The sequence below is a fragment of the Gallus gallus genome, chromosome Z (assembly GCF_016699485.2).
Source record: "Gallus gallus isolate bGalGal1 chromosome Z, bGalGal1.mat.broiler.GRCg7b, whole genome shotgun sequence".
Classification (NCBI taxonomy): domain Eukaryota; kingdom Metazoa; phylum Chordata; class Aves; order Galliformes; family Phasianidae; genus Gallus; species Gallus gallus.
Window position 1 is genome coordinate 29,228,644 of NC_052572.1, and position 24,113 is coordinate 29,252,756.

At 35.9% G+C, this 24,113-nt stretch overlaps 1 protein-coding gene across 50 annotated transcripts in view; it reads right to left on the bottom strand.

Annotated features, from left to right (window-relative positions):
- The window catches only part of PTPRD (protein tyrosine phosphatase, receptor type D), a 362,219-nt gene that overhangs the window by 29,316 nt on the left and 308,790 nt on the right, over nucleotides 1-24,113 (bottom strand). For all 50 annotated transcript variants that reach the window (XM_040655785.2, XM_040655786.2, XM_040655771.2 and 47 more), the window contains 2 exons: nucleotides 11,327-11,446; nucleotides 10,778-10,932 (listed from right to left, as the gene is read on the bottom strand). In XM_040655785.2, the coding sequence (XP_040511719.1) occupies nucleotides 10,778-10,932; nucleotides 11,327-11,446 (275 nt within the window). The remainder of the gene's footprint in view (nucleotides 1-10,777; nucleotides 10,933-11,326; nucleotides 11,447-24,113) is intronic.

The window sequence follows — 24,113 nt, forward strand, 5'->3', positions numbered from 1 at the left end:
AGTGTGGTGAGACATTGGAACAGGTTGCCCAGAGAGGCTGTGGATGGCCCCTCCCTGGATGCACTTGAGGCCAGGCTGGGTGGGGCTTTGAACAACCTGGTCTAGAGAGTGGTGCCCCTGCCTATAGCAGGGGGTTTGGAACTAGATCATCTTAAAGGTCCCTTCTAGCACAAACCATTCTATAATTCTGTGATTCTGTGTTCAGTGTACTACATTCTGAGTAACTATCCTAAACATATCTTCCCTATTAAATTTGTTTTTACATTTTTTGTTCTTCATATTCCATTCACAAAACATTTATGTTGTTATGTATTCCATTGAAGAATGAAAGATCTAAAATCTGAGATAGAATTTGGTGGAATAGAATATGCATTTTGGGGTTAATTTTAAAAGATATGTTACTGTGACTGGTTACTTTGAACTATAGACAAATCTGCGCATGAACACTGCAATAACTACAGAAAATGATACTGATGGGTAATTTATGAAAGAAAGTACACGATGATCTAATCACCAACAATTAAAAGTGAAATTTAGAGAACAGCAAAGAACTTAATGTGCAGAAATTGTGTGCCTGCTCCTAACAGCTACTGCCTTGCTTTCTTTGCATTTCAACTTGTTTTGTGCTGTCAGAGTGAAATGTTTTGAGGAGTCATTCTGTACTTTTGCACATCTCCATTCTTAGATTTCATGTTGACTTTGCTTTCTGGGACATGCTGAATCTCTCTTCCACTCCATGTAAGAAGACCTGCTACCTGCTCCATGTGGGAAATGGGAAGGCAAACTGATGCTATCTCAAACTGAATTAAAAAATGTTGGGAAGGGATGTGTTCTGCAGTGCTGGTTAACAGGATGACCTTAGAAGTACTTGCTGAACACTGAGATTCTTCATAGTTCCAGAGTCCTTCTGAGTCTGTTTCTGGCCTCAGGATCCCTGTATTTCAAGACACAGAACATCCATTTGCCAGTTGTCATAGTTGGTGTTTGAACTGGTGGATGAGCAGTGATAAGGTACCAGACTGTGATTCAGATAGTATGTCAGTTGGTAACCACACAGTAAAAATGAAGACAACACAGTATATCATGTGTCTATAGTCCGTGCTGTCTACATTTTTGATATCTATTACAAGTTGAAAGCCCTATGTTAACTGGGCTCTACTTGCCTATAACATTGTATAATTTATGTTTGAAAACTTAGAATGAATCAGAAGTTAGTCCTCAAGCTTGGAGATGATGGAACTGTTGTAGCAAATCTACTGTTTCACACCTCCATCTCAAAATACCTCTTCTTTTTCCAAGGAGAACTGATATTTCTGAGAGGACACCTTCACAGGATTACATTTGGTTTAAATTGATGAAGTTGCAATACTGTTATGATGTAATGAGATACACAGCTGAAAACAGAATAAAAAATGCATCTTCTCTGATGTACTCATATTAAGGCTCTTCCAGGTCTCCGTCTTCTAAAGCCAAGTGCTTAAAAAGAAGAAAAATTCTGTTTGATTTCTTTCATACCACAGAGAAGTTATAATGAAAATCATGATTTCCTTTCCTTTCCTTTCCTTTCCTTTCCTTTCCTTTCCTTTCCTTTCCTTTCCTTTCCTTTCCTTTCCTTTCCTTTCCTTTCCTTTCCTTTCCTTTCCTTTCCTTTCCTTTCCTTTCCTTTCCTTTCCTTTCCTTTTTTTAAGATATATATACAGTAAAATAACTTTAAAATGAGCTTGGATAGAACATTGTCAATTTTTGAACAAATATCATCTACTTTTAAAATGCAGTTGACAAACAAACAATTCAGCACCGCAATTTAGGACTCACTTGGAAAAGCAGACATTGACAAAATCTGATAACAAGTGATGAGACTCTGAACTAAGCCTATACAAGTAGGCAACTCATGAAAAAATACAACTCATGAAAAAATGAGTAAAGATAGCTATTCAAGGCTGAATACTGATTGGAAAACCTCTACTAAAAGATAACAATATGATTTTTAAAGCTGCATTTTACTTGTAGAGGCACAGGGAGATGATTTAAAGCAGCTTTCATGCTGATTACTTTAGATGAAAATACAGCCTGTTCAAAGTTAGCCAAACATGCCTTGTAGCCAAGTTGATGCAATGCATTCCAGTGTACTGTGTATCCATGGATATTCCAGAATACACTGTAGGTACAGCTGGGAAATCTCAGAGATACCCCTTTCCAAAATTCAGCAATTGGGTTATAAAAATATTTTCACATTTCCTGCAGATGGCTGGATTCTTTTCTTCCCTTGTAATTTTAATTCAGAATACATTATGGGCAGCTGCTGGCTCTGATAGAACCTAATTGCTCTTTTACGAGACTCAGCTGCAAGCAGTCAGATTTCCTTTTCCTTTGTAGAGTATATTACATATAAACATGGGCGGGGAGAAAAATAACCAATTAGCTAAATACATATGGATAAAATGACTCACTAAAAGAGCTGATCAAATAATGTATCAAACTACAGCTTAGGTCAAAGGAAATTACAGGGCTTGTAGGACATGGTAATATATATGTGGAAATAATTATCAGTACAAACATACTTGAAATTTGAGATAACATATGGAAAAGGCACTGCTTCTGTTCAAAAAATCTTACACAAATTACTACATTTTCATAAAGGGAAGGCTATTTCACTGAGTGAAAAGTCATCATTCCCCAGGATACATGCTCAAACCAAGTCAGATCTCAGTACCTCCAGTGTAGAACTTTGCAAGTAAACCTGGTATATTATATTTTATTATATTTTTTGTTTTATGTATTTTATTTTTCCTGTTTTACCAATTAAAAAAAAAAAAAGACTGAGGAATAGCTATTTTTAGTAAGGTTGTTCTGTTTCTGTTACAATGAGAAAATGGTATGACACATAAGAGAGAAGAGGTGGACTGCAAAACATGATTAGGGATGCAAGGACTCCTCTGTCTCTTCTTTCATGTGACTAAGACTGAAACAGGTGAAGATTGTTTGCCATGAAGGATGAACACAAGGAAAAGTTGTAGATATGTAACAGTGAAACAATATTAACAAATGCTCTTTTTTCCTTCCTTTTACCCAAAGACATTTAGTTAAATCAAGAGACAGGTAAGTAAACAGAAGTAAACAGGTATCAGACGAGTGAAACCTCTTGTCTGAGCATAACACTTAGACAAGGAAAAAAGTAAAAAATAAGGTAGTTTAATTTTGTTATTAAAAACATGCATCATAAACATGAGAATTAAATATCCATCAGTTGGTCTGGGTAGCTGAGTAAAGAATAGAAATTCTTACAAATCAGGGCTAAGCTAGTCACAAGCTGTGTGCTGCTAGGAGGAAATTTTACTGAAATATTCTCCGTACTGGTGTTTTATACTTTCCCCTAAAAGTTCCCCCATTCGTCATTGTCAGACACAGGATACTGGTCTTGACAGATCACTGATCCTATCTGGTAACGGCATTTACTACGTTCTTTTATGGATTTCTGACTTCAGCTGAAACAATATCTTGCCCTGTGTGGTTATAGTAGCTTTTTAGGATTTCAAAAGATAATAGAAGCCTGAATCATGGCACTGGTGATATAATCCCCTGAACCATAGGCTATGTTCCAAAGAAAGATGGCTTTATACACATTGGACTGATTTAATCAAAAAGACTAGAAGTAGATAGTTTCTATTTGAACCCTCATGAAGAAATACTGCTTTTATTTGTTATTTGCTTGCTTTTGGATTTTAACAGAGATTCCAGCAATATTTATCTTTTTTTTTTTTTTTTTTCCCCAGCTAATTACTAGCTGAAGAATGTACTGTTCATAGAACCACTTCAATTTAGCTTTAGGAGAGGCTGGTTTACTGTGCAGGACTGGTTTTCGACCAGTTTGTCATCCTGTGAAGGATTTCTATACAATTCCTAGGAAGCAGAACACTGTTTTCCTCCTCCCCCTTAAAAAAAAAAAAAAAAATAATAATAATAATAAAAAATTCTTAAGAGCACTGGACAAATGACTGCTGAGTTCCAGTTCCATAAAAAGAGCTTACACTCCCATGGTATTAAACCCTGTAACTCTTTGGATACTTTGTACAAATTGCATGTAGAAATTGAAGTAAAAAAAAATAATTTCTGAACATATTGTACTGGCTGGAGTTACTGAGACTGTTAATAAATCTAGAATACAATGAAAGGCACTGAAGTTTACTGATGGCTTTATTTTTATATTAAGCATGCTCACTTATGTTCTTAAAAGAAAGGAATCTAATGAGAGCCTTATTCTATCCCCTTAGATTTTTATACGTGAACTGAGCCTTTGAGAAAAAGTGAGAGACTTGGTGTTCTACATCTAACATCCAGAGAGAAAACAGTGTTACAGTGTTATATATAATGACTGCTCTGAAAATTATGTCTCCTATTTTATTATGTTGGCTTACAAAGTCAGAGGCAGATATTGGTGGTATATTAGCAGAGCACCAATATTTTGCACCAATATTCCATTATGTTTTGCTGCGTGCAAGAGATGGCAGCAGAGGGGCAGTCTGACAGAATCGTGTCTGACATGGAAGGGAATATGAAACAAAGGTGTGGAACTGAATTCCTTCATGCAGCAAAAATGGTACCCACTGACTTGCTGAACATTTCTGGAGACCAAAGAGCAAATGTGAGCACAGTGAGGTGGTGGGTGATGCGCTTCAGCAGTGGCAACAGCAATATGAAAGACAAGCAAAGTTCCAGACAGCCATGCACAGCTGTCACATAAAAAAATGAAGAGCTTCTCCATCAGCTCATTCACATGAATTGGCAAATTATAATCAGGGAACTGAGTACAGAGCTGTATTTCAATTTCAATATGTTGGAAACAATGGTGACAATATTGGAACATCACAAAGTTGCTTCAGGTGGGTCCCAAGAGTGCTCACACAGGAAAGAAATAACACTGTTTGCCAACAAAAGGCTGAAGATGACAGTTTCCTGGATCACATTGTTCCCAGTGACAAGATATGGTACCATGACAATGAACCTGATAGAAAACTGCAGTCCATGGAGTGGCAACATGTGAATTATCTTACTGTAGGTTGAAGACACAGCCCTCAGCAAGTAAAGTGATGTGCACTGTCTTTTGGGACAGGAGAGGGGTGATTCTTCTGGATTTCCTGGAGCATGGACAAATCATCACCTCTGCCTGCTACACTGCAACACTACAACACTGATGGCTTGACATTCCAGAGTCAGGCCAAAGAAGAAAATAACCTTTCTTTTGCAACAGGATAAATCCAGGACCCATACCAGTTTGAAGATCTTTAAGAACATAAGAGCAGCTGTGAAACAATGGGTCACCTCCTCTGGTGAAAAAGCACAGCTAATAGCAGAGGCTGTGTTGAAAGCTATTGGTTTGTAGCTGAGAATTTGCCCTATCAAATAGTGCCATTGAGCTCTTTATATTTCCATGGAAATAAGTAGGAGGCATTACTTTCAGAGCAACCTATGTATATGTGTGGACTTTAATAACTCATGAGGATAATGTTAAGCAATCTGCACAGGAAAAACAATAGTCTTAATTTTATGGACTCAGTATTAGTTATACTATCTACAATCTAATACATAGCACCATTCCAATGGCTGTTTGATAAGGAGTGGATGTAAAGCACAAGAAGTTTAGAATATTTGTGACATTAAAGCACTTGTCATACCAAAAATGCTTTTGCTATCTTTTCCACCCCAGAGCTGTCAGCAGTTCAGGGAATTTAGGTAAGATCCTGAGTTGTTCTCAGGGTAGGAAGAGGGAAGAGATGAGGAAGCTTTTTATGTTTTTCAGTCTCTTTTGAAAGATTTCTAAATATTTAGAGGGTGAATTTTTTCCCACACTGTGAAAAAGGATCAGCAGTCATCTGCAACTTATGCATTGCCAGGATTAGAAAATGAGCACTTGTGAGGCACGTGGAAAATGAATTAAGCAGGTTTATACGATATAGACATAAAGTAAAACAGTTCACTGTAAAATAATTGTCTCCACTCCCTCTTTCCCTCTGATTCTGTCTCTCCCTCATTCAGACTCTCACTATGAAACACTGGCCAAAAAATTATGAAAGAATTCTACTTTAAAAAATGCAACATATTGCATGTTAATTTTTGAAATTTAACCAGCTTTTACTGTGTTGATTCTGTTAGTACAGACTGACATGGAGTTACTTAAAAGTGTCGCATTTTTCCAAAAAATCCCATTTTCTTTGAGTTTGCAATAGTAGCACTAACAATAGATGTAAAAACTTCAGCAGGTGTCTTAAAGCTATGCTCTTTGGTGCTGATATTATACAGATTCAAACATATAGGAATGTACTCACATGTTAGGATTTTATGTTGTATTACTGAACCAGCTACTACTGTGATATTTTGAAAACACCAGGGCATAAAGTTCCAGCATCTTGCAGTGCTATTTTATTGTGATCTGATTAGCACCTGTTTGCCTGCACTAATCCTACTTCAAACAGAAATGTGTGCTCACTTCACCATCATTAGACCATACATTACAGGCTCTCTAAAGCAGACTCATAGGATTAAAGACTTTTTTTTTCATTAAGGAAAAGTCTTTTTCTAGAACTGTTCTGCAAATCAGACCAAGTCACACAGAGGAAGCAGTTGCATTGTGATGTTACTAAATCATGTGCAAAGGGAGTGATAAGATGAAAGGTTTATCAGACATGTCTAACCCACAGCCTGTCTAACATGTGGGTTGCATGTGGCTCAGCCCAGTCTATCTTACAGCAGACCCCAACCCCACACTATCATGGTGGTGGTTCTTCCCCACTGAGCGGCCCAGCCCGGCCCCAGGCACACACTCACTGCTCAGCAACATGCAAATATTGCATGACTGGGACTGTCTGTGCTGAAACCAGGACATGGGAAGAATGCAGTGCAGTGCTAACTCAAGTTATGGCAAATAAATGTATGTTTTTTAATACACTGGCTAAATGCAGTCCTGTGAACAGAAAAAAAGTACGCATCCTTGATTTCTGGACTGATACAAGAATTTGATAATAGATTTCACGCTTGCTGAAAAAATATTTTTTTGTTGTTATATTAATGACACCATTTTCAGTCAAGATAAATACATTACCTGCAAATTTTCAAAAGGGGTGAATAGAGTAGTGATCAGATACTCAGTTCAAAAATTTCATAATGTTTCTTTATTAGAAGTTTTTGAGTTCTATCTTACTAGAGAAAGACTTCCCTTGCTTCACAATCACTCGTTATTCATGTTATCACTTTCTGGAAGTATGTACATATGTGAACAACAGTTTTCAAGGATGAAGCAAAGGAAAAGTAAAATTTCATCAAAAATCTCTGATGAGAATCTTGAGAACTCACTAAGAATTACAACCACTTTCACTGAACTACAGTGATTAACTAGTTTCACAAAACCATGGTCAAATATCCCACTATGTTTTTGTTTGTCTCTTATTTTTCTTGATGTTTTCACAAAAATAAGTTTTGTTACTTATGTACACAAACTTTATATACATATACATATTATATACGGCCAAAGACAATTCGAGACAGCCAGGGTAAGTCAAATGTTTGGCCACTCATGTTTTAAATAGAACAGACTGTAATTGAAATAGCACCTACGTGTACCAAGTATTTTCACCCAAAAAATAAGAGCTGACTGGAGAGAAGTATACAAACCTTACTGTTGTAAGAATGTCTTTAGTAACTTAATGATGAATTATCAACTACATTCATAAACTTTGGACTGTCTGTGCTCAATAAAATAGAAATTTTTCAAGTATGGAGACAAATTTTCCAATTTGCAGTGAATCAGTTTTCATTAGTTTTTCTGCTCACAAACTGTTGCTAGTGGATCTGTTATGGGTGAGTTGTATGAAATGCCTAAAATCATGTCTCAAAAAGCTGTACATAAGGCAAAGAACTTGGACAAGTTTACTACCAGCTTATGATTTCTGTAGTGTATGAATATATGAATTAATAGGAAATAGGAAAAAAAAAATCCTCAACAGGCATCAGGTCATAAACCAATTACCAATTTAACTGAAATTTCAAAAAATAACTAATAGCAGAGAAAAGAATGATTTATTAATGCCACTAAGTGATATATTTCATTTAATCTTTCCAACTGTCTTGCCACATGACTCTTAACAACTTATTTAATTTGACTATTTTTTCACTGAGAGAATTTAGATAATTATGCCAACTTATCCACGGAGATGATCTGAAACTGCCAGTATGAATTCACCAAGTGCATATTGTGCCTGATCAATCTGGTGGCGTTTTTTGATGGAGTAATGATATCAATAGATAAAGAGCAACTGATATAATCAATCTGGACTTCTGGAAGGCCTTTAATATAGTTCCACATCACATCCTTTTTTTCTAAGTTGCAGAGATATGGATATGAAGGGTGGACCATTTAGTAGGTAGGAAATTGGTTTGAAGTAAGGTAAACAGCTCTATCCAGGTGGAGGTCCATGATGACTGGTGTTCCCCATGGTTCCATCTTGGGACTGATACTCTTTAACATCTTTATCAGTTACATAATATGATAGGATTGAGTGTATCCTTAGCAACTTAACAGATGATGGCAAGCTGAGTGGTTAAATTGATAAAATAGAAGGAAGAGATGTGCCCAAAGAGAGCTGGAGCTCGAAAGGTGGGCTCATGTGAACCTAATGAGAGAATGAGAGAAAGGCTGTTGATGTAATCTACCTGGACTGGAGCAAAGCCTTTGACACTCTCTCCCACAATATTCTCCTGGAGAAGCTGGCAGTCTGTGGCTTGGACAGATACACTCTTTGACAGGTAAAGAACAGGCTGGAGGGCCAGGCCCAGAGAGTGGTGGTGAACAGAATTAAATACAGCTGGTGACTGGCCATGGGTGGTGATCCCCAGGGGTCAGTACTAGGACCAGTCCTGTTCAATATCTTTATTGATAACTTGGAGAAGGGGGTTGAGTATACTATTAGCAAGTCTGCAAATGACACCAAATTGGCTGGAAGTGTCAATCTGCCTATGGGTAGCAAGGCCCTACAGAGGGATCTGGACAGGCTAGATCGCTGGGCTGAGCTCAGTGGGATGAAGTTCAACAAGACCAAGTGCTGGGTTCTGCAATTTGGCCACAACAACCCCAGGCAATGCTATAGGCCTGTGGCGGAGTAGTTGGACTGTGTGGAAGAAAGGACCTGAAGGTGTTCACTGATACTCAGCTGTACATGAGCCAGCAGTGTGCCCAGGTGGCCAAGAGGGCCAATGCCACCCTGGCTTGTACCCGAAATAGTGTTGCCAGCAGGACCAGGGAACTGATTGTCGCTCTGTACTCAGCATTGGTGAAGCTGCACATTGAGTACTGTGCTTTTTTGGGCCCCTCACTACAAGGAAGACTGAAGTGTGCCCAGAGAAGGGCAACAAAGCTGATGAGGGGTCTGGACAACAAGTTTTATAAGGAGTGGCTGAGGGAACTGGGATTGTTTAATCTGGAGAAGAGGAGGCACAGGGGGAGCTCTCTACAGCTACCTGCAAGGAGGTTGAGGTAAGGTAGGGTTCAGCCTCTTCTCCTCCATAACTAGTGATAGGACTAAAGGGAATTGCCTCAAGTTGCAGCAGGCTGTATTGGAGGTTAGGAAAAATTTAGGAAAAATTTCTTCTCCAAAAGAGTGCTTAGGTGCTGGAATAGTGTGCCCGGGGAGGTGCTGGAGTCACCTTCCATGAACACCAGGTGTTCATGGAACATTTAGCTGTTGTAGTAAGGGTTTTGGTTTAAAGGCGAAATATTGGTGGTAGCTGGATGTTTGGACTGGATGATCTTGGAGGTCTTTTCCAACCTCTGTGATTCTATGATCCTATGATCTTTAAGATTCCTTCCAACATAAGCTATTCTATGATTCTATGGCAAAATGAAGTCTACAAAAATCAGTACTTTTAGGAATTCACTTTGAATGCGACAGCACGATAAGTTCTTAATTACCACAACATAGTCCTAGTCTGAGTGGGTTCTGACAGGTTCTGACAGGTTATTTCTATCAGCATTTGCAAGTGTATGCTGCTAATCTTAGTATAATTTCACATATTTCTAGCAGGTTTGCTCTTGTCAAAGATTTCCAAGGATTCCCCTTGTCCTTGTCTTCAGTTTCCTTGGTAGCAAACCTTTAAGAGAAGCTGATGGTGCTCTCTTTAAAGTTTATTAATTCATCTCTTGTAGTGTCCCAAATGATTTGCTAGTTGCAAACATCATGGAGCAATCATTTCCCAGGAACTGAATTCAGGCTGTTGTCCATGTATGCCTTTTGCCATTCCATGTTCTCACAGTTCTCCAGAATTTAACCTTGAAATTAGATCAAAGTTTCTACCTACTTTCAGTAAAAGTTACAGTTTAATATTCTTAATTTTCATGTTATTTACTTTCCTACACAATGTAAGTCATAATTTCAAAAGGTGTTTTATTTGTCAGAACATGTTTTCTTCAATATGCAGCCTCTTAAACCAACAGGATCCTCTGTCATTTTCATGTCACTATCTGAAAAATACTTTTGTATCTATGCAGATACAGACTAAAGTCACCTGTTCACTTTGCAGAATCTCAGATATTCTAAAATTAATTTCCCTTGTACAAACCAAAGGAAATATTTTCAGCCCATCTAACTTGGCAGTGCCATACTCTGTTCTCTAATTTTCAGTGTAACTATGCCTTTGACAAAGTCAGAAATCTTTACAAATGAAGATCGTGTTTTCATCTGCAATAAACAAGCAAACAATAATCTTGACATAAAAGACATTCTGATCTTACCTGCAGTGTACAACCATTGGACCAGCATCAGGTGGGTTACAGGTCTTGACACGTCGCAGGAAAGCTAAGAATGGTGTTGGGTGTTCTGGAACACCATGGTCAGGCCAGGCAGTGAACTGGAATTGCCTCACTTCCCTTTTCTCACTTGAACCATTCTAAGAAGTGAAAAAAACTTTATGACAAAATTGCCATTTTATGTGATATCAGTGCCATTAAGTGAAACACTTGGAGAATACATACCAGAGAAGACCATTTGAATCATATTTGATACTAGAGAGAAACTGAACTCAGGCTATGGAGGTGTGGAGGAAAAAAATTTTCCTATATTCAAAATTGCATGACTAACACAATGTAAGAACTTTAATTATAATGCACAGCAATTAATCACAACATGATCCAGTACTTAAGTTAATACTTCACTCAGTGAAGTTATGAATAAAGAGATTTCTTTATTAATCTATAAAACTCCATGCTGGAATACGAAGCAATACAGGGAAAAGATGAAAGGGGAAAGCAGAGAGGGAGAAGGAATAAAAAGAAATTATATACCTTGTAAAGTGCAAATGTACGAACACAGTATGTTGCCAATTCAACTGTGTCTAAAAGGGTCACTTGGATGAGTCCGTAAGTTTCTGTGCCTCTGCTTGGCCAGTACTGATCACACTTAACCTGTAGTGAAAAACATGCAACTCCTTAATACAATAAAATTGCTTAACATATCAAATGTCCCTCTGATGCTTGTATGTTGGTCGCTCCAAACATAATTACTCCTATTTGCTTCCATGGAAAATACAACAGATTCAAAAAGCACGGTAACGCTCTTTGATAGAGCAAAATCTCATCTGAAAAACACTATTCTTCAGCACATTGCTATTAGCTATGCATTTTTGCCAGTGATGAACAAGAGCCTGCATACTGTGATTGTAAAAATATGCACAAGAGAAGGTGGCACACTGCTGCTGTTGCCACTGCTGATATGCACCACTCATTACTTCACTGCGCTCACACCCACTATTTGGTCTTCATAAACATTCAGCAAGCATTGTGAATGTCAGTGGATGCAGTTTTTTTTTTCCACTTGGAGAAATTCAATGACACACCTTTGCTTCACATGCACATCCCTGTCAGATACCCTTTTGTCAGAATGCCCCTCTGCTGCCATCTGTCACATGGCAACAAAATAACATAATATTGGTGGGATATAAGGCTCAACCTCTATTGCAGTACCACCATCATCTGCCTCTGACACTGTGGGCCAACAAAAAAAATAAGAGGTATTATTTTTGGAGCAACCCTAGTATGAAGCACATTTAGCATGTTCAGAAATATCTCAGTATAAAACTGAATTTATCTGAGAATTAATTTTAGTACACAGATAAATTTTAAAAGCACCAGCAACTGTTAAGTGTGAAAATACAATTTCCTTCTCAATTCAGTGTTATGATGCATAAAACAAAATTATGTTTGCAGGAACTTAAAAAATATGGTTTGATAATATGCATGGATAATATACAGTTTCATTGAACGCATTTTAAAAGACAGAGGGCACTTCATTCAGAGAAATATCCATTTAAAAACACTATAGATTACAGTATTAACAAGCTGAAATATTTCTGAATAAAATAATGCAAAAGAGAACCATATGCTTACAATCTTTTCTGAGACTCAATATGATTTTTAGTATTTATGATGAAATCTATTAAGAAAAAATGATTGCAAGATGTCTAATAGATTCAAAGAAGATGGTACAAAATAGTACGGGGACTAAACAAAAATATTTTGGTTTCACTGACAGATGCATTATACTGGGAGTGTCAGTTCTGTCTATAACAAATTCCTATTAATTAGCAGAGAAAAATATATTCTTAGTTCAGTAATAACGCATTCTAGTTGTTCAATAAGTGTCTTAATCACTCTAAGCCAAATTAATATAAAATTTAATAATAATAGAGCAATCTGTAAGAAACAATGAAAGTAGAATATTGCACAGTATTTCTGATAAAAATATGAGTTCTCTTGCTGATCCCTGAAAAAAAACTCTGATGTTTTCTCAAAATGGAAAATGAAAAAAAAAAAAAAAATCTTTTAAACTCATGTGTTCTCTAGCTTTCTAACTCTGCCCACTAGTTATTCAAAAAGAATTAGCATACTTTCAACTCCCCCATCCCTAACTAGTTTTTCTTGCAAATTATTTTAGTTTGTGGATTAGAGAGCACAGATTAACAGTGGTTCACAAATCACAGTCTGACAAAGATCTATATAAACAGAAGAAAAATACAACAGGCAATGAAGCAGGTGATGAACATTAATTAGTCATACCCATAAAAAGAAGTAACAACTTTTTACAGGATTTGATAGTTTAATTTATTGCTAAGGTTTATTGATACTAATTTTCTCTTGAAAATGAGATTAATAGTGTGTACTATTGTGTGTACTACACAGGATTGTGCATACTCAGGAATTAGGTACATCCTTCCTTGAACCATTGACTGAAATAGCAATTACTAAGTATATCATGACTATCAGTGATAAATTTTGCAGTATTCCTAACACTAAAAAAAAAAACCTGCAGCCTACTCATTTCATTTTACCGTTAATATAGATACTGTGTAATTTAGTTGTATTTTAGCCAGAAAAGTTGTGCTTTATTTTTATCTCCTATAAGAAGATATCACATATATTTTTTTAACAGCAAAATCTTCGTTATGCTCTTACCAGAACTAACTAGCAGAAACTTTGAAATTTGTGTGTTCTCTAAACTCAACACTTGCTAATGCATTTCCATTTGAGACAGTACTGGGGAGGTATTAAGGACAGACGCTAGGAGTGTGATAATCTAACGTTAAACATTTATCCAGAAGTTTGTAGAAAATTTATCCTTTTTAGTTAAGCTGGGAGAAAACTTATATGCCTGCTCGTTTATAATCATCTTTGTTTTTCTTCATTTCTCAGCTTTTCAAACATAAACTCCAGCAATTTTCCAATTTTTCTGGGATACTTTCTGTGATATCTAGCTGATACAGAACATTATTCCCGGAAGATAACTTATACAAAATTAAATATTGTTTAAAATTAATTACAAAATTAAATATTGTTTAAAATAAACACAAATTGTAGGTGGTTGTATACATTATTTGAAAGTGGGAACTATGAAATTAAGTATCAATTTTTTTAGAAAGAAAAACTGATTTTGGATTGATACAATTTTGATTTTCTGGAATAGCATACGGGGTATTTGTTGATGGAATTATATCCTTCATTCTTATTGCCTCTTGATTTTTCCAAGGACAAGAGGTCTTCAAACATGTATTCTTATCTGCCCCCTAGATTTTTGCTTATGTGATCTCAGCACTTACAATATCAACATTCCTAGCAATATATCTTTGTGAAAGATGAGAACAATGTCTTCTACCAGGATTCCCAGCAGAAAAGAACCAAATAATTGAGGCAATCAATTGTTAAGACACTATTAGCTAATACAGAGGTCTTGCTAAATGTTTTATCCAGATTTTTCAAAAACATACAATCACAATCCCAGTCTGCAGCTCTTAAAGTAAGTTTATTTTCAGGTTATACATTAATAATTTTTTTCAGAAAAAGAATTCTCAAAACCCTCACGTTACCCAAAATGTAGTATGGAATGTTTACAAATCTATTTTTAAAAAGTGATTGCTAGATGTATTTTACTTTAGCTCTTTGGACTGTGCTTAAGTTGCTTCTGTTAAGGGGAATGTCTTCCTCACTTGTATGCGTGGTTTGGAAACCTGACAATTTGAATGTGGTAAGACACAGTGACATCTAATTGCACTCTCCTAAGGACAAGCAGGCTAGGGAGTTAATTTATTTTCAAACTAATTTTGCAACAAGATTTTGGTGAACTTCGTAGTCTTCAGCCTCCTCCTACTCACTCAGTTCCCAATTTCAAGAGTTATTCCTCTGCAGACTACACCTGTACACAGTGAGAGATTTTTTGCCATCTTGACTCCTCAAGAATAAAGAAAATAGCTTTCCCCAGTAATTTTCTAATGCTCTCTTGCCTGTCACTGTAGGTGGCAAGAAAAATGAAAAAGTCACATATGCATGAAAGAACTCACTGGAAATTTTGAAGAAAAATTAAATTACAAATAATGACAAGAATACCACTTACTACTACCTTCCCTATCTGATACTGCTTAATTGCCATATATGAGTTCTCATGACTTCAACTCTCAAAAGATGTATATTATAAAATCTCATACATATCATAATAGTAAACTCAACTAGAAGACATAACTAATGATAACAACATTCTTGCAGCCTGCTTCTCAAACATACATATAATTTCTTTCTTGACAACTCTTACATGCAGATCATCTTTACCTTTTGTGTAAGTTTGAGCAACCCCTGAAAGCAAAGGTGAAAGCAAAGGTAAATGCTCTCTTTTCCATTAAGAATGAGAATGTTGAGTCCCTTTCAAACTTGAGGGGCTTAACTAGCTACCTCAGTCTTAAGAATGTTTGTGGGTATTCACACTTTGACAAGTTACAGACAACAGAGGGTTGCATCAACAGAGCTGATGAAGGGTTATTTGCATTTGAACATATAAATACAAATAATCCTGACAGTCAAGGGCAGAAAAACAGTATTCCAGCACAAAGTTCCATCAGTTTGACTGAAAAGTCCCTTCAGGTGAATCTTAACATATGAACTAACTGTTACAGACCATCTGAAATTATAAGGTCAAAATGCAGTTCAGGGAAGAGAGAGTAAACTAATAATAGGCAGATTCATACAGTGTATTCCTTGTTGTAAGAATAGCATAAGAATTATGTTAAATCTGAAATAACAAATAACAGTAGAGTGACAAACTTCATCCTTTGGTTTTCATAATAATAATAGTCCTTTACAGACAAAAATGCCAAAGGTCATTTTCAAAGTATTTCTTCAAAAAGAAAATACCTGTATTTTTTGAAAGAAAATATCTCTTTAAAGGTCCTTTCCAACACAAACCATTCTCTGATTTTATAATGCTGAATTATAATAGTATTAGTCAAATAGAAAAGCAGTGCTGATGAAAACTGTCTTAAATGCTAAAAGGCTAGCTGGGTGCCTCAGACATTTCAGCTAACGCTGTCTGCAAGCAGTTGCTATTTAAAGTAATTGTGCTTTCTGCAACAATGCCATGACACATAAGTATCAGGATGATCTGAGTCTAAATATCACAGACAATAACACTAGTGTGACAGACTGTAATGCAAGGATTCTATAAGAAAAAAAAAAAAACAGAACAAAAACCCCACATTTTGAAGGCCATTTTAGAATAAGATTTCATCATATGTCATCCATTCACAAAATGCAACACTAAATGGCAGATTAAAATTTTAAAGTCCTATGAGAAATACGGTTTAAGAAAAAACAGTCTATGGTTTCAGATTTTGGCTTGAAGAATTACCAGATTTAATAGAGTTCTAATTTTTGAAAGAATTGAACACCTTTTCCTGGAACACAGAACTACTAAGCCTCACCAAGTGTATTCCCAAAACAATTAATTGTTTCTAAACACTTTTGTTCTAAAAATCAAAATTTTCCACAGCAGAACAGAGAACAATTGTATGCAATGATCTCCAATATGGATTTACAGTGGATATGTACGTGTAAGAGAGTATAGCCAAAGATGTTACCCTACAAGCTGATCCACTGTTAGCATTCAGCTGAATTGAGTATTTGGGGTTTAAAAACTGGGCACTTTTGCAGTGCAGTGCAATCCTGTCAAAGGCCTTAACTACATTAGCCTTGAAAAAAGTCCAAACAATACTCAGAAACAGCATAAGTAAACCATATCTGTCTGTCAGAAATCAAAAAAGGGAAGAAGGAAAACAGCAGGGCTGAGTGAGGACATGGTCATCAAAATGATGGGGTAAATAATCAGGAGCACTCCTCCTATGAAGATAGGTTGAGGGAATTGGACTTGTTAGGTTGGAGAAGAGAAGACTGCAGAGAGATCTCACTGCAGCCTTCCAGTACTTGAAGGAAGCTTACAAGCAGGAGGGGACCTGGTCTGATAGTGACAGGACCTGGGGACCTGGTCTGATAGTGACAGGACAAGGGGGAGTGGCTTTAAACTAAAAGAGGGGAGAGTTAAATTAGATTTTAGGAAGAATTTTCTTACTTGGGATGGTGAGACACAGAAACAGGTTGCTTAGAGAGTTGTGGGTCCCCCATCCCTGGAGGCATTCAAGGCCAGATCAGATGGGATCCTGGGGAGGCTGATCTAGTGGTTAGCTACTCTATATTATACAATATTTAAGCTAATTGATTCATAGCAAACTTCTGCTCTTTGGTTAAAGTCTGCAAATGAATGGTAGGTTAGCTGTTAACACAGAAAGATAATTGATAATTAAAAAGATGACTGCCATTATGATCCTTATGACTGAGTGTGGTACAGGCATTAAAATAAAAAGAAACTGACTTTAAAGGGAGAGTTGGGCATATTTGAAATGTGCTCTCAAACTTGTCTTTCATCTTTATCTACACCAGCCAATAACAGTTCAGAATTATATTCAAAATTCATCAATGTGACATCCCCCTTTTTTAACTCTTTCTAACAGCATGGAAAGCAGGGCCTTAGTGAATATATTTTGAAAGATGAGTCTGTCAAACAGTTTAAGTACAGCTAGATTTTCCCAAAAGGTCTTGAAAAGGTTTATATGAAGTAAACTCAGAGGAAATAAGGAATGGGCTGGCTACTGTTCCTGTACTCAAGTACTCAATCATTCTTGTACTCAAGGCTGATCACTGTATGCAGCCTGAATATTTCTTTATCTGGGGAAAAAAAAAAAAAAAAAAAAAAAGGATATTAAAATATGAAGGATATATTAAACAATTCAAGGGTTCTACGGAAGATTTTCTATGGTCCATACAAGAGAGCCATCTCTTTTAGCTGGTGTGAGTGTTATATAAGGAATTAATGGGGAAAAAATAGTATAAACCATCTGAGCAACAAAGTTCTGCTCTTCTCAAAATTCTTTTTTCACTTGAAGGCTGGGCGTGAATGGATGTGAAAAGATGAAAATGAGAAACAGAAAACTGAGAACAGATTAAAATTTAAGAGGCCTTAAAAGGTTTCAGCTTTGAATTTGATTTTTGAATGGAACTTTGAGTTGTGGTGAGTTTTCTAGTGCTAGATTAATACATGGATAAAGATGTTCATCTCATAAATGTATTTCATGCATTCCTGTGTTATTTCACGTTCTCATAAGACTGATCAGAAAGAGCATCCCAAAAAATGTTTGTTACCAACATGAGCTTCTCGGTACACAGCTGTATTCATTAACTTCCTGAGTAAAAACTTTGCAGTTGATGGCAAATTTAAATCAGAATGTTCTCCTTCAGAAGTGCTTGTCTGATGAACTTAAAATATGAACATGTATTTCTCATTGTAAATACCAGACTTGAGTCTTTCCACATAATCTGACATATAAGAAAATCTTCTGTTACTTTTTTTTTCCTAAATAATATTGAATTAAATCACAAACATTTTCAAACCTGAAATTCCTTTAAAAAGTCCCTGCAGTGGTACAGTGCTATATGGCACAGAGCTAAAACAAAAACCAATTAATACCTGCATTTAAAAAAAAATACGCAGAATTTTTATTTTTGTTAGGTAAGCTTATAACTCAAAATGTTAATGGCCTAATGTTAATGTTAATACTCTATATGTGTCCATCTATCTGCAGTAAGAAAAAAAAATTGTATGAGCTGGTACTTTATGTCTTACCTCAAGCACAAAGCAAATGAATGAAGCAAATAAATTCAAATTACAGACTTACAATACAGTTTTCATTAAACCCTTTGCTGTACATGCCTCAGGAAAACCTTATTTTCCAGAAAATTACCAGTTTATCCTAAAGCAAAGAGAAATAATTTCATTTATGGGAACAGAATCATAACACAAAAAACTTGGCGGTGCTTTGACAAAAACCTGTCACTGTAGCAGGTACTGCTGTATCATTTAAAGTAAGGCTCTAATGTAAGCAGTTCTTGACAGTTTGAAAAGACTGAAGAAAGCATCCTACAGAGTTTGCTCCATTCATGACGTTGTATTTTGAAGTTATTTCAATAGTATAAAATAGATAATCTTTACTGCAAAGTTGATTTCTTACTCTTAGAGACCCACAGGAAGGGAAAATGGTTGGTTGGCATAATCTTTTTAACAGCTTTTAATGTACTGGAAGGCTAACACATTTTCTTTCACTGTCTACTATATAAAACAAAACCAATTATTTCTGACTTCCCCATATATAATTTCTCCAACCTCCGATTATTAACATTCTCTTTGAGATTCTCTGTAATTTACCAATAGCTTTTCACTTAGAACATTCATTCTCTATGTGCTCAATTTCAAATGCATATAAACTGAAATAACCAGACACAGACTGATAAAATCGCTTTTAGTCTGTGTAGTAGTATTACAGAATTCCTATCATCATTGTATTAACCCTACATACAGGATGGTATTCTCATGACTCTTTTGATCAATGATGCAACAGTTGGAGTTTTAGCTCAGGCCCCTTGGCATAACACTTTTTCCTGAATTGTTGTGCACTGAAGAATGCTCTTTATACTTTATTGGTGAGTGTAGTTTATGTTAGCATATATCCATGATTAGATGATTGTAGTGTGTGAATTAAACACCTATAACTGACTGCTTCTGAATGAAAGCCGAGTACCCCCTGCCCCTGCTTCTCCAAGAATGCTTCTATAATGACCAGACAGATGGCCAAGGTTCATAGTTCTGATGAGGTAGATGGTGACTTCCTCTAATCTAGATCCTACAGTGGTGCAGAAATTCTTGGATGGTGGCCATCACAAACTGTTACCATTAACAAAGAACTATTACCATTAACAAAGAACCTGCTAACCCGCTTTTTTTTTTTTTTTTTTTTTTTTTTTGGTAAATCTGATGAATTCATGGTGTACTTGAGTTAGGCTTTTATTGACCACCTAGCTCTCTCATTCATTCCTTTCCTGACTCGCATCTTGGCATGCTGGGAGCACTGAAGAATGGAAATAAAATTCTAATACTACATTCTTGATAAATTAGTGATCAATTTTCCCCTAAAACTGGAGAATGAACAATGACAAAACTGTACACTTAATTCTTTTTTAGAAAAGCAATAAATTTTGGAACAAAAGAGTGCTATCTGCAATGTACACCCTGTCCAGTAATATGCATGCTAGAACTCTTAACTTACCCCTCACCACATAAAGACATGTGTATTTTCTAGTTCCAGCAGAAAGTAAATAATGTTTTATTTACTTTTTCCAATATTTAAATATGCATCTTACAACTTTAAAAAATAACAGTTTTATCCACCTTTGCTGTCCAATACACAAGTCAACCATTTTGTCTGAAGTGAAACACAGGTATACTTGGGGGTATATTAATATAATTTGTGATGGATTGTTAAGTGCATGTATTGATGACATTTCTGCTCATATTAGTGAAGATGTCTTATTGCTATTTATATTTGATCCAGTAATTTGACAGATAATAGCTCCAGTATAACCCGTCAAAACATACTTGGCATGAAAAATCTCAATTTTACTGTTGAAATCCTTCACAACAATGGGAAATTACATTAATCAAAATCCCATAAAACTCTGCTGCAAGACTTGTATTTGTATGGAGACTTTCATACATTTCAGACAGACAAGAAAGCAACGTAGTTAGATTTCTTTGCTTACTACTCACTGCTGTGCATGTAATATTGCCTTTTCTTACCTATAATCAGGTAAGTTACATTATATGTCACTTCCTAATTTGACATCAACAAATTAAGATTCATTAAAAATGTTAGAAATTTTTGCCCTTGAAGTGGAAGATATGAGTTCTTCTCCCATCTGCCTTAATGCAAGGACTGCATATCTACTTGATATAAGTCCCCATAGCAAGACCATCACCGTAAGTTTGTTTCAAAATACAACTGCAATTTCCATTGTGCATATTCAGATTTTTTATTATTCTATGCTTAAATATTTATGTATTCTTTGCTTATAATACTGATGACAGTACTCACTTCCTAACAGCTAAATGACTCTGGAGCAGGCAAACAATGTCAGAAATGTTTCAGTTAATCATTAACAAATTTGAGTGATCCTGGTAGTATCACTACGAAAACAAAAGCCTTCCTCATTGGTATTGAAGTTTAGGACCTGCCTCATATCTAAGTAATTGTTAGGATAAATAAGGAGACATTTGACTTTGATCTTACTTATATCTTAGAGATGCAAAGAGCACAATAACACTACTTGATAGAGAAAATTCTCAGCTACAGAGCAGTGTTTTTCACCACAGTCACCACCATCAGCTATGTATTTTTGCCAGTGATGAACAAGAGCCTGCATGTCACTCTTATAAAAATATATACTGTGGAGGTGATACACTGTCGCTGTCGCCACTCCTGAAAAGCACCACTCATCACCTCACTGTGCTCCATCCACTCTTTGGTTTCTGTAAACATTCAGTTAAGTCCCAATAAATGCCAATAAGTGTCACTTTTATTACCTGAAAGAATTCAGTGAAACACCTTTGCTTCATACACACTTTTGTGCTAGTCACCATACGGTCAGACTGCCCCTCTGCTGCCATCTTTCACACAGCAACAACATGCAGTGGAATACTGGCAGGAAGGCTCAACCTCCACTGCCATCAACATCTGCCTCTGCTGTTGTGGGCCAGCATAATAGAATAGGAGGCATTACTTTCAAAGCAGCCCTCGTGAATTAGATGCATGATAGCTGAAAGATGGAGCTGACTTTCAATAGTCTGGCTTTCATCAAGTGAGATTCAGGTGATGGCATTTGAAACAAAACTGACAAAGTTTGAAAGGTTGTAAATTAAAGATCTCTCTTCTCCTAAACCTTTCTAATAGCCGAACAATCCAAACTATGAGTTCACTATAATATACCTAGTTGATGAATTCAGTTGCAAAATATATACATTCTCAAACCTGAAGATGGTCAGACATGTAACACATGCTAATGAACCAAATTTGTTTCCGTGAATGCAATTAAAATCCACATCTTTATCTACTCTGTCCAGGTTAAAAATGCTGATATCAAGCTGCAGGACTATAAAATGAAATAACCAAAAGAAAAAGAGAAATGAAATTAGCAACAATCTTCTTCTTTAAAGTTATACAACTGTGTTTATATTTCTTGCATGAAATTACACTTCTATCCTGCCATAAGAAATACACTATATTAAAATTACAACTTGAAAAAAATAACAACAAAATCTTTTCATCATACATTTTTCCTAAGCAGATTTTTCCATTTCTCCTTCAGTATCAATGTCATTAGTTGCATTACTTGTACCTTCTGTATCAGGAAAAGAGGTAACCTGTGTGCCATGTTTACAGTGCTGCAAAATCCATGGGAGTTAGACTGGAGCTTTGTCATGTACCGGATACACGCTTTCTAACAATATACATTGAGTACATAAAATTCATATCACCTATGAACAAAGAACTAGCTAAATTATGCATTAAGAAAACACAAACACAAGTATTGAATGAACAGGCAATCCATTAACTAGACTGTCTGGTCTCACATTATGCTCAAGGAATATATTGCTGCTAAATGCTAATCACTTGTGGAGGTGATTGCTATTCTGATCAGTGGGTTTTAGAGTGCAGTCAGCAACGGGGAGATTTAGTTTAAAAGTCTGCTAAGCAATTATTGAGAGGAATGTGTGGAATTTCATTTAGTTACATCAAAACATCTTTCTAGGCAATGGCTGTCTGTGGCCTGCAGTATTAAGATAAACTCTCAAATATTTAAATACACCTTCTGAAATTAACTGCTTATTAGGATCAGATTTTTTCTCAGCATTGATATCATTTGCAGAAACATTATAACATAAGAAGCAATTAGAGAAGAAATGGACAGAATTTCATTTGCTTAGTTCCAAAGAACTTTTAGTACCTACACTAACTAAGGCCTGTAGTCTCCAGATAAAATGTAACTTTCTGATAAAATTATTCTCTGCTATGTACTAACTGCCAACAGGTACATGCAGAAAGTGATTCTATAATTAAAATGATATACATTGCTTGACCTGAAAAAGAAATACTTAATTGAAAAGAAAAAGAAAAAACCACAAACAAAGATTAAATGTTAAAACAGTAAATATAGATGTTCTTCAATAAGCCTCAATAAATGAATGGCTATTGCCAAGAGATTCAACAATTATGTAATCACTGAAAATATATGTACCTAAGCAAATGAAAAAACGTCAGCGACTACACATTACATTCCCTACTGTCCCAAATATACACGCAGAAATGCATCATCATTTTGAAATGGAACTCATCCACGAGTTGCTGAAATATCAGCTATTTTCCAGCTAGGTAACTTTTATTAATTTTAAAAAAAATCTGAATGGTAAATCTTCTCTCATCCTCCCTAATTTCTTTATCTCCTTTATGAACTTTCTACATATGTTGCCCAGTGCATTTGTTTCCTTTGCATCTTGTATCTCTAAGGGCCTCCCATTTGCAATCCTTTATGCTGCCTCCCACTTGCAGCTCTCTAACCTTTCACAGAGGCTCCAGGGAGCATGTAACCCAGGATCTCTATGGCAGTATTTTTCCTGTGTTAACACTCATGTTTGTTATTCAGCTCTTGGCATTCATATTACTTGTAAATCCTGATTCTTTTAGCAGTTTCCCATGGGAAGCAATTGCTACAGATGTTAGAATCACCCTTTCCTCCTCACCTTCTCTGATTTCTACATTTGGCTACAGCTTCTGCTTTATACTCTGGGACCTATTAATGTGTTTGCAGGAAGTTCAGCAATAAACCTAACGTGCAGAACCTTCTCCAATTAGTTCATGTTCCCATCAGCAATAACTGCATTGGATGCAGGAGCAACCAATGAGGAGTTGAAGTTTGTCTTTATATAGCATACAGAAATATTTTGGGAAAAGAATATTGGGGAGGTCACTTTTTCTTCTTTTTTTTTAACCATTTTCTCTTTTCTTTTTCTTTCTTCTCCTCTGCCTCCCAAAACATCTACCATTAGAACTAATGTATGCCATGAAATATGGACTTGCTAATAAACCTTCATGCCACAGTGTTCTGTTGCCACTCTTTCCATCATTTCATCTTTATACATTATGTATAAGAAAAGCACCTATTTTCGATTTCCCCTTACATTATAGTAATATCCATTCATCGCTTCTGTTATTAAATCAGTACCTGTATGTTTTAGTCCTCCACTTTCCAAATTTTTATCTTTTAAAATTTTATTTGAAGTATCAAAGAGAATTTTGTATTCTTTTACTACAGGTTA